The sequence below is a fragment of the Arvicola amphibius genome, chromosome 3 (assembly GCF_903992535.2).
Source record: "Arvicola amphibius chromosome 3, mArvAmp1.2, whole genome shotgun sequence".
NCBI classification, from domain to species: domain Eukaryota; kingdom Metazoa; phylum Chordata; class Mammalia; order Rodentia; family Cricetidae; genus Arvicola; species Arvicola amphibius.
In genome coordinates, this window is record NC_052049.1 from 7,575,714 (window position 1) to 7,592,799 (window position 17,086).

The following is a 17,086-nucleotide window of genomic DNA, read 5'->3' on the forward strand; positions in this document are numbered from 1 at the left end:
GGGATTGAATACAGGTCCTCTGCTTAGACAGCCAGCACTCTACAGACTGAACCACCTGATCAGCCCAGTCTTTTCTAATAGATGATCTATTCCGGTCCTGCAATAGAAAGCGTGTCACTGAGTTTCCGGAGGGAGCTGGCAGAGCAGAGGTGTATATTAGAAATCGGAGCAGCGCACTTTTCTCATCACCAAGAAGTACTTGGCAAGATTTTTATAGATAGGTAAAGGGCTGCTTTGTTGCAAAAGACCTTCCAAATCAGGCAAGAGAATGGAAAAAAAAAAGAATGGATGGGCTGCACAGATGACAGGGGACACATTGTGTGAACTGTTGTTTATCCTTGCACGAAATTTTGTTTTAAAAATAGTGTCTGAATTCAAAACTATAATAGCAAGAAAGGAAAGCATCACTGAGCATACAGATATTAGAGAGTAAATCTGCTGGAAAGGACTTTGGGAGTCTCTCGGACAAAATAACCCTCTTATTTTGGTGATGGAGAAAACAGAGGCTCAGGCAAGAAAGTAATTTGCTGGACCAGAAGATGGCTCAGTGGGTAAAGCATTTGCCCAAAGTTGAAGACCTGAATTCTAATCCCCAGAACTCAGGTAAAGGCCAGATATGGAAGAGCATGTCTGTAATCCCAGCATTCTTAGGGTGAGATGAGGTGGAGGCAGAGAGGTTCATGAGCTCACAAGCCAGTTAGCTGGTGTACCCAGTGTGAACACAGAGGAAACCTTGCTTCAAATAAGGTGGAAGATGACCTTCAGATATGGTGGTCATATGCAAACACACACACACACATTCTCTCTGTCTCTCTCTGTCTCTGTCTCTGTCTCTCTCTGTCTCTCTGTCTTTCTGTCTCTCTGTCTCTGTCTCTGTCTCTCTCTGTCTCTCTCTCTCTCTCTCTCTCTCTCTCTCTCTCTCTCTCTCTCTCTCTCTCTGCCTCTGCCCCTCCCTCATTTCCACTATAGAAAGAAGCCATGGTGAAAAATATGGTTTTCTGATAACATAGACTCAGACCCCAAATCTATTGATGTCTCTATCTGAGTCTTTCAACTTCCAGAACTGTGAAAAGGAAGTATTTCTGTTAAAGCCAATTGGTCTATGGTATTTTGGTTATAGCTGTCTATAAAGACAAAGGCAAGCATATTTAGTCTAGATACACAATTTAAAAGTTTGGAGAACCATAAGAACTTTAAGGATGAAATAATGTTACTACATAATGTGATCATTGTGATGCTGTTACCACCTAATGTGGTCATTGTGATGCTGTTACCACCTAATGTGGCCATTGTGGTACTGTTACTATATAATGTGGCCATTGTAATGCTGTTACCACATAATGAGGTCATTGTGATGCTGTTACCACATAATGAGGTCATTGTGATGTTACTACCTCATACGGCCATTGTGATGCTGTTACTTTATAATGTGGTCATTGTGATGCAGTTACTACTTTTTTTTTTTTTTTGTTTTCGAGACAGGGTTTCTCTGTGTAACAGCCCTGGCTATCCTGGAACTCTGTAGACCAGGTCTTGAACTCACAGAGATTCACCTGCCTCTGCCTCCTGAGTACTGGGATTAAAGGCATATGCCACCACTGCCTGACACTGTTACTACTTAAGGTGGCTATTGTGATATTGTGGTAATTTGAATGTAATTGGCCCCAATAAGCTCTTATGCTATAGCAATATGAGGAGGTGTGACCTTGTTGGAGAAAGTGTGTCACTGTGGGGATATGCTTTAAGTCTCCTATGTTCAAGCTACACCCAGTGACACAGACCACTTCCTGTTGCCTGAAAACCAAAATGTAGGCCACTCAACTTCTTCTCTAGAACCATGTCTGTCTGCAGGCTACCATGTTGCACCATGATGATAATGGACTACACCTCTGAAAATTTAAGCCACCCCAATTAAATGTTTTCCTTCATAAGAGTTGCTGTGATCAAGATTTCTCTTCACAGCAGTAGAAACTCTAAGACAGAGGCCATTGTGATGCTGTTCCTACATAATGTGGTCCTTGTGATCAACAACTATTGGAAATACTGGTCAGGCAAGACTCACTTGGCTTCTTTGTGCTATACATGGCCCAAGCAATAGTCGTCACCAATAAAATTGGCTCTGAAATGTTTCTTGGGTCTACATGCCTCTGAATGGGCAATTTGCTTTCAAACATGAGAGCCAGATGAAGGTCTGTGGTAGGCATATTGTGAGCACTGTAGTAGGCTCAAAAGCAGAGGTGGGACAGGATGAAATTTAACTGTGACTGAAAAGATCAAGTGCGTAGATGTAAGAAGAGAGGCTCTTGGTAACACGGGTTCATATCTAGAAAAATGAACATGAAGTGAAGCCAAACCATAAGACCTAGAATTTCAGGAGACTGAGGTGTTGGGTGCATGAGATCTGTAGAATAAACAGAAAGGAAACTTAGGCTGAATGAATCAGCCGAGAAACAGGTCCCAACAGACCTAGAACCATGTCTGATAGCAAGTGCCGAGGCAGGTACAATCCTAGCTAGCTGTCTTTCCATTTACTTTATTAATTGGGCTGACAACTTAGTATGCATGCATGTGTTGCAGACGACCCTGCATGGGCACCTCTAAGGAGAGGGGGCAAGAAGGCACTGAGCCAATGACATAGACTCTGGGAGTCAGGTGAGTAGCAAAAGCTATTCATATATTGAGGGTATGGGCAGGCCTCTTGTACCTCCTCCCAAGGTTTTGTTGGCTCAGGCAGCTGACTCTGCTGTACTGTCCTTTCCTCCTGGGATCTCCGGTCAGGTGTCTCTGAGTCAATAGTCTCTGAGTGTAGCAGCACACTTTAGGTTGGCTTGGGGATGAAGTCCCTGCCATGTGTGCTCATGTGGGCTGGCTTGGCCAGGGCAACTGCAGCTTGGGTAGGCCAGCTGACAGTTTCTACCACATCCATGTAAAACAGTGACTAGCTGTCAAGGATTCCGTGGACCACTCTGCTTTGCACTAGGAAGCTCTAGTGTGACTCAATCGTAAGAGTCCCAAGTCCAGCAGTACCCTTCAAATCCCACCATTTACTCTGCAACTCTGGATATGTTATTTGCATGTGTGTGTGTATGTGTTGCACCTATGTTTATATGAATGTTTACATGAATGTGGGTGGATGTGTGTATGCACATGGAGAACTCATGTTTATGTCAGGTGTATTTCTTGATTGCTATCAACTGTAACCATTGAGACTGTGGTTAGTCAGTTCTGTCTAGTCTACCTTGGCAGCTTACCCCTAATTCTGTCCCTTCCTTCTGAGCACTGGGACTACAGGCAGCTGCTATGCTTGGCTAGCTTTTATGTGGGTTCTGGGGATCCCAGCTCTGGTCCCCACACTGTGTAGCAAGCACTTTATCCACTGAGCCATCACTTCAGTGCGCTGGACAAGCTATTTAATCTCTCTGAGCCTGCCTAGAAGATCAGAAAGATCAAAGATATTTCTTAGGAATTGTTTTAAAAATCCATTTAAGAAATGCACAGTGGAGCCTCTAGTGTGGTACTTTGCACCCAACGACTCTCTTAAAAGCATAGTTTGTGTCTTGAGAGGTTTCCATTTTCCCATCAGACTCATTCAGGGAAGAGCATATGACCATACAATAATGAGATACCCAACTGTTTTGTTTAGGTTTCTTGAATTTATTCTTACTTAATGGATTCAAGGCTGTGAGCAAAAGATTCCTGGAAACCTTATTACCTCTGAACTTGGAGATGAAAACCTAGACAGCTGGAGACAGACTTGAGAGCTGGAGAGAAACAAGGCGGGATGACTCTGGTCCCCGAATCCTGCCATGCCCAAAGCCTAATCATGCCTAGGGTTCTCGTTTACGTGTGACATCTAATTCAAATCTGGATCACGGTTTCGGTCACATGCAACACAAGACTGTGACAGCCGCAGTGCTTCAGAGAGACAGGCTCATGTCCTTATAGCTCTGTTGTCATTGTTTAATGTCAGTTCCCAACCTGGCAGCTCTGTTTTCATTCTTCCATGCATGGAGCCACCGAGAGCAAATCTGTTCCTAATTATCTACCTCTTCTTAGATCCCAGGACAGCTTTTTTCCTTACTTCAAGGATACCTTGACTTGAAATTTCTGCTGGATGATTTCGGCAGCTATCAGCTTAGAGATGGTACCCTAAAAACCACAGCAGCAGCATCTTTAGGGCTCTCTTTGGGTGCTGAGAGTTTGGTCAATAATGAATAACTAAAATGTCTTCGGACTGACTCTAGCATCTGGCCTGCGGCTGCCAGTGCCAACCCTGGGCCTCAGGGGCAGCATGAGCCAAAGAAAGGCAGCCTTCCCAGCCTGTGCTCAGTCACAGTGTGGATTCATGGGAGCTTTCCTTTTCTTCCTATGCTACCTCTATGCCATCACCTACTTGCTAATTAGCTTTGCCAACCCTTGCTAAAAGACTAAAGGGCAACAGCACCATGTTGCGGTGCCCTTGGTGAAAATGGTTATTGCAATCATTACTCTAACTGACACCAGCTTTTCCTAATGAAATCTAGATTTTTCTGATAGCCTCCAAGGAAGCAGGTGAGTCTGTCAAGCAACAGGAGCCTGAGGTTGGGGCTCCAGATCATGGAGGAAGAGTCCCAAGATCCCATAGGCTACCAAAGATGCCTGTTATTTGGTGTTCTTTCCAGAGCACCCCTTACTTTCAGGGCCATACAATTGACTTGCAAAACCAGGAAATATCTGTACACCAGATTTACTTTGGGTATGAGGCTAATGGCCTTGCTTTGTGAAGACTGTTATAATTAAGATGGGTTCACTTGTGTTAAACCAGAATAAAAGAGAGGGGGGGGGGGGAGAAGAGGACAATATCTCTGGCACAAAGGGTTCTGTCAGAATCACAACTTGTACAAGGAACACTCAGTCATACCCAGGATACACTTCCAAGAGGGCACATGTTCAGAGCTATCTGTTCAGCCTTGGACTGATGCCATCCTGGTTTTGATGTTTGTAGCCTAGGATAACTATCTTAGAACAATGACAATAACTCTTTCTCTTTACCTACAAAAATTGTTGTCTTCTCTTGCTTCTCTGGATATGTCAATGTATATTCTCGTTGTAATTTTACTATATGCTTTCACAATAATAACTACTGATATAATTCCCAATGCTGATTGATGAGTGTGTGTTTTAAGTATGAGTGCATGCAGGTGCGGATGCTGTACACACAGGGGCAGAGGCCAGAGGAGAATGTTGGGTGTCTTCTACTACCACTCTCTGCTTTGTTCTGGATAAAAGGTCTCATTGAATCTAGAGCTAGACCTGTCCTTAGCAAGCCCAATAATTCTCCCGTCTCCGCCTCATTCCCTAGCACTGGGGTTATAAACACAGGCTCAACCATGCCTGGCTTTCTATGTAAGTGTGTAGATCTGAACACGAGTTTTCATGCTTGTGCAGCAAGCTTCTTTACCCCTCTCCAGCCCCCGCAATGCAAATTCTTAAACAATGTTTGGAGAAATTTGTTGCACAGTAGGAAATAATCGAAAAGCGCATGGCTTAAATTATATGTGTATGATTTTCAACTCTATTTTTATAGTTGAATCAATTATGTTTAAGTAGCTAAACTATTACCCCTCTGTCATTGGATGTTATGGGTCTACTTAAATTATTTAATTCATCTTGATTAAGCTTTGGTGGGTCAAATCTATCTATAAAGTCATATATTTCTTTCAGATTTTCTATTTTAGTGGATTATATATTTTTAAAGGATGTACTTTTGAGCCTCTAAATTTCCTCTGCATCTGTTGTAATGTCTCCCTTTGAAAATAATTTCATTAATATTGATCTCTTTCTTTTTTCTTTCTTTCTTTTTTTTTTTTTTGGTTTTTCGAGACAGGGTTTCTCTGCAGCTTTAGAGCCTGTCCTGGAACTAGCTCTTGTAGACCAGGCTGGCCTCGAACTCACAGAGATCCGCCTGCCTCTGCCTCCCGAGTGCTGGGATTAAAGGCGTGCGCCACCACTGCCCGGCTAATATTGATCTCTTTCTTTCAGTTAATTTTTCTAAAGGTTTGCCAATCTTGTTGATCCTTTTGAAAACCAACTCTTCATTGAATTGATGCTTTCTTCTTTTCTATTTCATTAAGTTCAGCCTTGATTTTAAATTATATTTTATTTTTGAGATTATAATATTATATAATTTACTTCCTTTAAACTCTCTCATATATCCCCTTGTTTTCTTTTAAATGCTTGTCTTACCCAGGTAGTAAGGGGGTGCACACCTTTAATCCCAACTCTTGGGAGGAAGAGGCAGACGGATCTCCATGACTTTGAGGTCAGTCTGGTCTACAAAGCGAGTTCCATGACAGCATGGTGGTTACAAAGAGAAATCTTATCTTGAGAAACTAAAAAAAGTGTCCTCTATTTCATTAATTTTTTATGCACGTACATATTTCTGTGTACACATATGTGTGTGTACATTCGTTCATAAATATACAAATACAGCCTGCTCAGTCTATATAATGTTACTTGTATGTAGACCTCCAGGGCTGTCCATTTGATACTGGATAACTTACTGGTGTAATATTGCCTGGGGAAGACCACTTCACCACTTCTGGCATGCTGTGGTTGTTTGTAGTTCTTTGCAAAGAACTGAGACCTCAGAGGTTTTCCTCCATCTGTATGCTTGGTGTCATCCCTGTTCTTGTTATGTTTAGACGGTCACGTTAGTGAGACTTTATTGGGCAAGGTCTTCTGACCTTTCTACAAGACACAATCACAGAGCAAACTCCCTGTTCTTCTGCCTCTTACAATCTTTCTGTCCCCTCTTACACAATGCTCCCCAGGTATTAATAGCAGTATTATAGATATATCAGGCGGGACAAGGCTCCACAACTCTGCATTTTGATTGGTTATGGTTTTCTGTAAAGGTCTCTGTCTGATGCAAAGAGCAGTTTCCTTGATGAGGGATGAAGGTTCTTCTTATCTCGGGTATAAAAATAAACATTTAGAATGTAGTTAGGGATAATGCTTGTTCAGTAAGCTGAAGCTTCTCCTCCATGATTAATGACTTTGGCTTGCTTAAAACTTTGTTGATCAATAATAGAACCATTGCTTTTGGGGCTAAGTCGTTATGGTGGGAAAATTAATACAAAGGAAAATGTTTCACTATATGTGGGCTTCTATGAAATACATGTAACTTGTGATTCTAATGTGATTTCCTCCTGTGTAAAGATTTTGTTTTCTGAAAACATGGAACTTGTGGTTGTGAGATAGTTCCTTCTTGCATAGAGAATTTGTGTTAGGTGGTACAAAAAGGATAAGAGAAAAATAAAGAGACAGAAGAAAAAAAGAAAGAAACAAGAATTAAATTTTGTCCTTTGTGTGTTTGTGTAGCTGCTGGCCCCACATCTCCTCCTCCATTTCTATGACCTGCTGGAGCTAGAGTCCGGCATTCCCTCAGGACCTCCGCCATTCCAACGCTCTTTTCTCAATACAGAAATGTATTTTCTACCCATGTCAGCTCTTCAACTCTCCACCCTAGGGAGATGATACTTAACTCTTTTATCTCCTTTCATAGTCCTGGTTTCTACTGGTTTCTTGCAACATCCCCTTTGAATTTACCATCAACACTGGTGACACCAAGTATTCAATTACGGTGAATTTTCTTTGCTGCAAATGTTATTTCTAACTCCTAAGGACAGGTTTTATATCTCTAGGCATTTGGAAACTCAGGCTCACATCTCAGCAGGATCTTCAGGTGCCTCTATCAATCAAGGGGCAGTCATTACTACTAACTTACGGAAATCACATTTCACAGGATTTCCCCCCCTTCCTGGGCATTGGACCCAGAACCTCATTGCATGGTAATTAAGTGGTTTGCTACTGAACAAAATCACATTTCCTTCCAAGCAGCGTCTCACTAACTTGCTCAGGCTAGATTTGAACTTGTGATTCTCCTCTCTCAGCTTCCCAAGTATCTGGGATTGCAGGCCTGGTGTCACTGGAATATGAAGGGCATACATGTCCACACCTTGGAGTCTTCCAGTCACAGCTGATGTAACAGCAAGAGATCTTGTTCACTTCTCTTTGTAAGGCCAAGGACATTACACTTTTCACTTAGTTTTACAGGATATAGGAGGATACTCCATGTGGAGACTGCCCACAGAGTCTTCTCCAAGGCCGGTGAGATCCTGGTCTGAGGTGAAAGGAGCTGGTTTCTATGACCCAAATGAAGCCTTGGCAACCCAAGGGCCAGTTCTCTTATTAAGGGTTCAAGTACTAGTTTGTCGGTGTGGGAACTTCAGGGTAAATGAGAGACGAAAGGTTCAGATATTCCAATGGGATCAGGTGCGCACCATAAACTCCCTAACAGAACAGTCTGGGCAGCACCTGGTGCCCAAACATGGACGGGAGTGCTGTAGGAAGTCTTACACTTGTGGTTACCTGCCTACTGGGATGTGGCCTCTTATACTATGTATGCTGATGCAGAGCATGTGTCTGGCCTCTTTTCCGGCCTCTCCCTCTGTTCCGGTTGCAGATTTCGGTTTCAGATCTCCGTTCCAGCAGAGGATTCTGATTTGTGAGTTTACCCCTAAATAAATAACTATTTCTCAATTCTGAGCTAGTGTGGGATTTCTTTCTTTCTTTCTTTCTTTCTTTCTTTCTTTCTTTCTTTCTTTCTTTCTTTCTTTCTTTCTTTCTTTCTTTCTTTCTTTCTTTCTAGATTTATTTATTTATTATGTATACAACATTCTGCCTCCATGTATGCCCGCCCGCCTGCCAGAAGAGGGCACCAGATCTCATTACAGATGGTTGTGAGATCACCATGTGGTTGCTGGGAATTGAACACAGGACCTTTGGAATAGCAGGCGGTGCTCTTAACCACTGAGCCACCTCTCCAGCCCGTGGGATTTCTTTTAAGTGTCTGTCTTCACAGGAGAACTAGCCTAGTGGTCACCAGACAAATGGTAAGCACAGACCATGAAGCTCTTGGAGATGCACAGACTGTTTGCCCCAAAGCAAGCTGCATTAATAGCTGCTGGCTTGAGGAATTCATTCGCATGATCCCGAGGAAGAAGCTGACCACCAATAGCATTTCGGAGACCAGAGTTACAGGAACACATTTCCCCAGAAAATCTTTCTGGATGTGGGTGGACTGGACAACCATTGATCTCTAACATACAATGTGTGCTTCCTAGAAGCTTGGCTTGCTTTTCTCTTTGGTCTTACGGAGAGTCTAGCATGGCTGTCGGCTGGGCGGTCAGGATTAGTTGGTAATGCTAGCCTTGGGTTAATAGACTGGCCACTGCATCCTCCGCGTCACAGGTGAGAGGGATTGGCCAGAGTGTCCTTTGTTGGTCTGGGGGAGTAATGCTGAAAACAGGCTTCTCAGGCACAGGCTGTGTGTATTTCCTCTACCCACGTGAACAATACCTAGTTTCTCCAGACAGAAATTGTACCTCTGGAGGCACAATTCCCAGGACCCAGGGTAACAGCACCACACGACAAAGGAGAGCTGAGGTAAGAGAAACAGGACATAAAATACACAGAGCTTTTGATGGTGTCTGCTTTACTGCTGAGTTTAAACTCGGCCTTCCAGTTGCACTGCTTGTTAATAAGGATCAAAGTACTGGGTGGCATTACAATCTATCCAGTATCTTAGCCTGTGAACTAAGAGCTTTCAGTACAATGCCAAGCGCTCCTTAGCTTCTGCTGATGACATTCTCAAGTGAAAAGGGTGTCTATTTTTCATACATAAGGTCTGAATTTTATCTATTAAGTAAATTGAGTTTTCTATTATAAGGATTAAATAGAAAAAGAAATGTTGGGGTTCCCATATATTCTTCTAAAAACCACCATTCTTTTCTCAGTAGGGGGAATCCAGATTATAGAGGCAGCCACTTGGGATGGAATGTCGCATGTGGTCATCAACACAATGAAAGGAAAACCACAGAAGAGTCCCTCTCCACCTTGATATTTTATCCAGTGTGTAGTGTATCATGCTACAAATCATGACTCAACTGCTGACCAAAGAAGCCTATGGGGGCTTTGGGCTACTTTAGAGTTCAGGTCAAGCCTTTCCACCCACTAACTACCTATTCACCCACTCCTTCCTTCCATGTTGATCATCTTTCTCTCCCTCACAGTCAGGCTACATTTGTCTTGTGTCTATGTCTGTACGAACATATTCAAAAAAGAAAAATGGGTTGCATTAAATAAGCGTGACCATTCTGAATCTTCTTTTGTATCTTTATCTATGATGCCAGATGAGTTAGCTAATCATAGCCTGGTACGATGCACTCGTAAAGAACTACAGATAGCGAAGAAATCCTTTGGTCTTCAGGAATTGCTGATGTGAGAGCCATGCTTTGAGACTCAGAATCGAGAAGAAAATAGCAGGTTCTTTTTGGAAGAAGGAGATTCTCAACACGTGTGTTTATTTCCCTCCGCTTAGCTCGGAACGAGCAACCGAAAAGACTAAACCAGCCATTAGGCTGTGGTAAGTGACACTAGTCTCTGCCTTGATAAACATGACTATTTCATCCCGTGACACAGGAAATACGGCGTGTCCTTGTCCTTGACGCTACACATTTATCTCTCTGCATGGATGGGAACACACTTCTTCGAGGGAACTCAAGAGTCCTTAATAGACAAAACAACACGGTATGCAATTTATAGGACAATTCCCATGTCTGCCTGCTGTTCTACTCAGGAAATTTAACTTTTATTTTCCCCAAATGCTACATGAATAAAGTATATTCGAGTCATTGTTAACTTTGAAGCCATTGCTTTTCAACTTTGAGGTGGATTAAACTGTGTAGACAAAGGTGGTGGTGGTAGGGAGATCAGGTTTTAAAGGAAGATGGCAGCCAATTTCTTTCATTATTTATTTTTTTATTTTTTTCCAAGAACAGTTAACATTTGCCAGGCACCTGTTGGCCTCAGTCACTTGCATCTAAAGAGCAAAGCTAATTTACCCACAGCCCACGTTCTCTGAAATGGTTAGCCTTATTTCTTAGCTCTGTTAACCACTAGTCTAACATTAGCTTCAAGTTCAGTTTTAAATCATCTAGCCCATAATTGTCTACTGCTCCCTGCCACATGAACAAAAACGTCAGAGAGGGAATAAGGCGAGCAGTTTACATCTTCTATGGATACTTCAAGTAATTGGCCCCAAAGGGAAACTACCGAGTTGGCCATGGTTTAGCATGTTCCGAGGGCATAAAATGTGGAAGGGGTTGACCGGTAGAAAGAGTTGGTACCCAAGAATGTGTGAACATGTGAGAATCCTACTTTCCTTCAGCTGGGCTAATATCCTGAGCCACTAGATGGTGAGAAGAGTAGATACATTACAAAAGGAACAAACCGATGCACACGGATGCTGGAAAAACAAAAGGCCTGGACAAGATGGACAGCAGATGAAGTCGCTTCTATCCAAAGGAAATCCCACACGGGGCATTGCACATACACCGACATACGCACCCCCACACACGCACAGACACACAAGCAAGAATGCGTATCTTGTAAGGTTGGTCCATGGAAACAGACATTCTTAGCAAGTATGGATGACAGATCAATTGTAATTTATTTTCTTTTAACACTGTATCATCATAAAGAAAACTGGTATAAATGAAAAAAAGTCTATTTCAAATATCTACATCTAAAATTCTGGGCAGTGAAAAAGCACTTCGTTGACAAGGGTGTGGAATGACGTGTTAGCTGTGAGAAACTGCTGGATGCCTTGTTTAGTTGCCACAAACATCACACATCAGGACGAACAATACTGCTAAATATTCCTTTTTTTCCCTGTTTTTTTTTTCTTCTTTTTTTTTTTGTTAAAACATACTGGGAGAAAGAAAAGAAAAGAAAACTGGAAATCCATACATCTTTCAAAAGTTTGAAGTTGAAGCAATATTTAGAACCATTGATGAGGAAACACGGCGGCATTGGTGTAATATACACAACGCTGTCTTCTTCTTTAATCTGTAATGTACATCGAATACTTTACAACAATGCATTAACAAAAGGCAAGAGACGTCTTGCTGTACAGAGAAACCCCAATGCAACTGGAAGCCTAGAGTCACACGGATGAAGGGAGTAACGAAGCGTGAGAAGCCGTCCCCCATAGTGGAAACTATTCCGTCTTGTGCTTAGCGATAACCTCCACGCCCACCACCCTGACCGTCCCCTCCCTCCTTCCTTCAGCCACATGGCCTATAAAGCACTTTGAAACCTCTACAGTTCAAACTAGAAAGGTGTAGAATATAGTCACATTTAGGATTGCGTTTAGCATCCTCTCGATTTCCCAGTTAACTCTCGATTCGTTTCACTTTCTAAAATAGCTCTGAGTATTTCTTTCTGGTTATCACAGCCTTCCTATGGAACAGGCTTTAACAAACTAAATCTGCAGGGGGAGAAAAGGAAAAGAAAAGAAACGGAATGTCCCGTGGTATGCATGCACATGCACTGTTCCCGGAGTGCCTCGCGCCGCCTGGCTCCTCTCCCTCACACCCAGGAGTCGGGCGAGGCCGGGTAGTGGCTCGTTTCGTAGTTCAGTTCGCTGTAAGGGCGGGCAGCGGAGTAGAAGTCGACATAGTTGCCCGTGGACTTGAGGCCCAGGTGCATGGTGTACTCGCTGGCTGGAGGGCGGTGGTGGACCTGGTCCTCAAAGAAGGACTCCTCGTAATTTCGTGTGGAATTCTGGAACGGCTGGTAGGTCTCATAGTCTTTCCTGCTAGGCTCCTGGGGGACAGGCTGTGCTGAAACCTGCCAGAGAGAAAGTGTCACTCTGTGTTAGCCGGTCCCTAGCCCACCCTCTTTCCCCATGCCACTCTACAGCCCGGCACAGGAAGGGCTGGAGCCTGCTTGGGGCTTTCTGCACACAGTGCCAGGGGCTGTGTTCTTTCCATGTAATTTGACTTCTTAATTTTAATTTCGTATCTATGGGGTGCGGGTTTGGCGATTTGATGCTAGTATTCAATGTGCTGACTAGCATTTCAACCTCCCTGGCCACTTATTTCCTTGCGCTGGAAATCTTCAAGCTCTTCCCCTTCTGGTTCTTTAGAAGGCGAGTGTCATGCTGTGGTACTGCAATGTGAGTGCTCACTCCCCTGTCTCATGGGGGCCAGGGAGTCCTTATCTGGCATCCCTCTCTCTCTTCCTCTCCACTCTTCCTGACTCAGCTGACCACTAGTCTATGCTTCTTCTGTGAAAGTAACTTGATTTTTTTTTTTTTAGCATCCCTGTAGGAGAACGAATATGTTTGATCTTTCTGATGTCCTAGCCAGGAAAGAGAGGGCCAGGAGAGGTTTGATAATTGGTCCACGGGACTAGGAAGATGCTTCAATGGATAAGGTCTTGGCACGAAATTGAAGACCCGAGTTTGGATTCCCAGAACCCATATCAAGGTGTGGTGGATGTTTATAGTCTCTTTACCAGAGAGCCAGAGACAGGGCATCCCTGGGGCAAGCTGGCTAGACAGGCTTGGTGGCTCCAGGTTTTATACTCATTAAACCTATTGCCCACTCCTAGATCTTGGCAATGTCCAGGTGGTTTCCGTCTCTACGGATGTGCCCACCTTCTGTCTCACATGAGTCAACCACACAGCATGTACGCTGTGTGTCTGGCTTTCTTCCGCCAGTAAGTTTTCATCACTTCTACATGTTCAATTTGTCAGATTTTTTTTTTTTTGAAGAACGAAAAAAAAAAAAATGGACACGCCACATTTTGTTCATCCAAAACCAAATGGGATAACTGGATGTCCTTCTGTCTATTAAGAGCCCTCCCCCCGTTTGGTTTTGTGGGTGTGTGCCCTGGATCAGATGATGACTCTAGGTGTAGCCCTGTGAGGCACCCCCAACTGTTTGTCCTAGCAGCTCTGCTGTCGTCTGGGGTGAGCTGTGGAGTGAATGTGGGCTGAGCGCTATGGATACAGGGTGATACAGGGTATCCCCTTTATCTTTCTACGTTTGTCGGCATCAGACTCAGGTGCTGCATATCAGAGGCTGGAAATGCACAAGGTCTGAGGGCCACTCTCTCCTGCTTACGACACATTCCTGTGGTTATGTAAGGAATTGTGCCTTCCCCGTGGTTGGTCCACTCCATCACACCTGCCCAAAGTGACTAGGACCTCAGACAGACTTGCACTCCAAATATTCTACCTTCTGGAAGACCAAACGTTTCCTAACACTTGGTGCAACTAAGAACTAATTAAATTAAAGAAGGCTGCGGAACAATGGTTTACACCTGAAAAGCCACAGCGGAGGGAGGCTGGGGCAGAAGTTCAAGGCCAGCCTTAGCAACTCGACTGTGACTGCCCCAAAGCTAAAGTTCCAGATGGTCAAGGGTGCAGCTCAATGGAGGAACACCTGCCTATCGAGGCCTTGGGTTTGATCCTCAGTACTTCACGGCGTTCTGAAGCTTTTCCTAGACGGTGGTGTCTGCAGTGCCCTCTGGTGTCTCCGCCCAACTCAGTACTCCCTGGCCTTGGCCTCTGTGGGTTGCTATCTGATGTAGGGACTCGAAACATTCAAAGGTCACTAGAGCCTGGTTAGGAGTCAAGAATGGGTTCCTCTGCTTGGTTTTAGTGAGAGGAAGATAAGAAACGTTCCTGGGCCAATAATACATTAGCCGGCTGCCCCCGCCCGGCAGCCTTCCATCTCTGTTTTGAGAGACTCTAGGATTCCTTTTCAGGTACCTGCCCCAGGTGTGGGATGAGGGGGACCTCACAGCCAGTGTCCACGGTGATGTGTAAAGCTCTAGCCTGTAATAGCCAGGATGTCTGGCACGGATTACAAAACACTGGGGGAAGATACAGTTTGATGACTATCCAGCAGACTCGGTAATTCCCTATTAATTTTGCTAAGGTTGAGTGTGGTGGCCGCCTTTGGAAATGGCTTTAGCTAATAGGTAGTGATTTGTTATTAGCACAGTGTGTGTAAATGAATGCCTCTAATGAGCCACATAGAATTCTTCTTTCAAGAGAAACTCCATCTTTTATATAGGATTGATTTATACCAGCAATCGATCGGTTCTCCACAGAAGGCTGTCCAGGGTGCCTCATACCTCCAGTTAGTGGTAGCAAATAAGCGAGACTTCAGTCGGCCTGTGAAAGTCCGGATGTTCATGGAGCATTAACCTCTGCTAGCCCCAGACTCTGGGCCTGAGAGGAATTTCGGAAGTAGCCTGCAACATGCATGAAGGCCAGGTCTAGCAGGCTGCCTGCACGGGAGGGCGCCCTTCCCGTTCCAGAAAGAGCAGTGTGCTCCGTGAGACTGCTGTAGTCCGAGCTCGGAGCACTGCAGGGTCCAGTCAGAGGGCTTAGACACTCGCACAGGGAACTTACTAGAACTAACTGTCAATACTTCAGTTGGCACCACCTTCAGTATTGAATAAACTGTTCTTTTCCTCTTCCTCAAAGTGTCGCAGAAGTGCACGCGTGTGCATGCCACAGAGACCTGTGTCTGTGTCTTGCATCTGTCTGCCCGTCTGACTCCTACTCTGTTGGCCTCACCTACAGCAAACACATCTACTTTCTGCTTCTCAGGCACACTGTGCAGCCAGGATGGGTTTTACAAGACACTGAACAGACGGGGCCTCTCGATCTTCTTCCTTCAGCTTCCCCAACTAGGAGCTAAACTTATTTCCTTTACGTAGCACCCAGCTTCCAGCATTTTGTTACAGCATCAGAGAAAAAAAGATCAAGACTGACTAGCGAGCTGGATTTATTTCGAACACAAGCAAGAATAGCTGCGGATAACAGGATCCTCAGTGTTTTCCATTCCGGAAAACTGAAGATTCAGAACGTTAATGCAGTGGGCCAAGCGGGAAGGACTTCCGTTTTATTCTGTTTCTTGGGTCTCAATGCTGTCACCGCAGCAGGAGGTTGTTCAAGATGTACATTCTTGGGCTAAACCCCATATCTGCTGAATCAGTCTGGTTTGGGGGCCACAGATTTATGGTTTGATAGCATTGGGTGGTGGTAGTGGGGGTAGAGAGGCGAGAAATGGAGGGGGAGTGGGGACTCATGCCCAGATTTTAAGGCCACTGGGACAAGAGACAGGAAGTAGGACACAGACAGAAGAATCGGTTTGAATCCTTGGTTCTTCCCAGGTGGAGGACTGAAGGTAAACCCTGTCCCTGGATAATCATTTCCTTATCTCTTGTGACAGTTAGACTTGTGTGCTTACTGGAGATTGGGACTCAGGACAATGACAACAACAGTCCTCAAGGTCATGGTTTAAGTATAAATATAAGTTCATCAAAACATGAACCTCCTTTACTGAGAGCTTATGAACAAAACTCTCCCTGCCAGACAGGCACGCGAAGTTAGACATATTTGCATTTATAAGCATGGTATTGATGAGTAGAAATTTACGGGGACTTTGGGGTGTGTCAAAATAACATATGTGACCTTTCACCAGGCATAAGAAGCAAGGATCATCAACTTTACTTTACACTCTTGGTTGTTTCTCCTGGGAGACTTCATGTACGTAGCTCCTGAGAATGTGCAAGGAGTTCTTGGGAGTCGCATGACTTGTGCCCCAGAGCCCTGCTCCTTTTCTGAGGAATCACAGCAGTGTGGTTCAGGGCTCCTTCCCTACCCTACCATGCCAGCCCACACATCAGGTGCTGGCACTTGTGCCCTCTTCTCGGGACTCCAGTCTTCCACATCGTCCTGGAGACCCACCTCTCTAAGGCCAGCTGCTGTCTGTCCCTGCTCTGTGACTGCTTCCTTTAGAGGTAGGTTCTACAGCCCTGTCTAGCTTAGAACTTACTATGTAGCCTAGGCTGGCTTTGAACTAATGGCAATGGCATCCTGAGTGCTGGTATTATGGGTTTGAGGAACCATACCTGGCCTATATTAGGTGTCTGTTCTCGAGTACTTTGCAAATCTTAGTTTTAGTTTTCATAAATGGCCAGAACATTCTTTAAAATGTACTTTTGAGAACATTACAGACTGCTCTACAAATACAGGGAACAGTCTTTGGAGCTACTGCAGGCAGACCGGGCCTGGGCTACACCAGCTATGTTTTAATTACCAAGTACCGCAGGATTGCGTGGACAGGAAGGCTGGCTGCCGTGGGATGCGATGATTCTGGAGCGAGCTTCTCGCTAC

The 17,086-nt window shown here is 44.4% G+C and overlaps 1 protein-coding gene across 1 annotated transcript in view; it reads right to left on the bottom strand.

Moving 5' to 3' along the window:
• Positions 1–12,474: 12,474 nt before the first annotated feature.
• Ctnnd2 (catenin delta 2) overlaps positions 12,475–17,086 on the bottom strand; it is a 623,964-nt gene continuing 619,352 nt past the window's right edge. The window contains exon 22 of the mRNA XM_038323012.1: positions 12,475–12,735. Coding sequence (XP_038178940.1) covers positions 12,475–12,735 — 261 coding nt within the window. The remainder of the gene's footprint in view (positions 12,736–17,086) is intronic.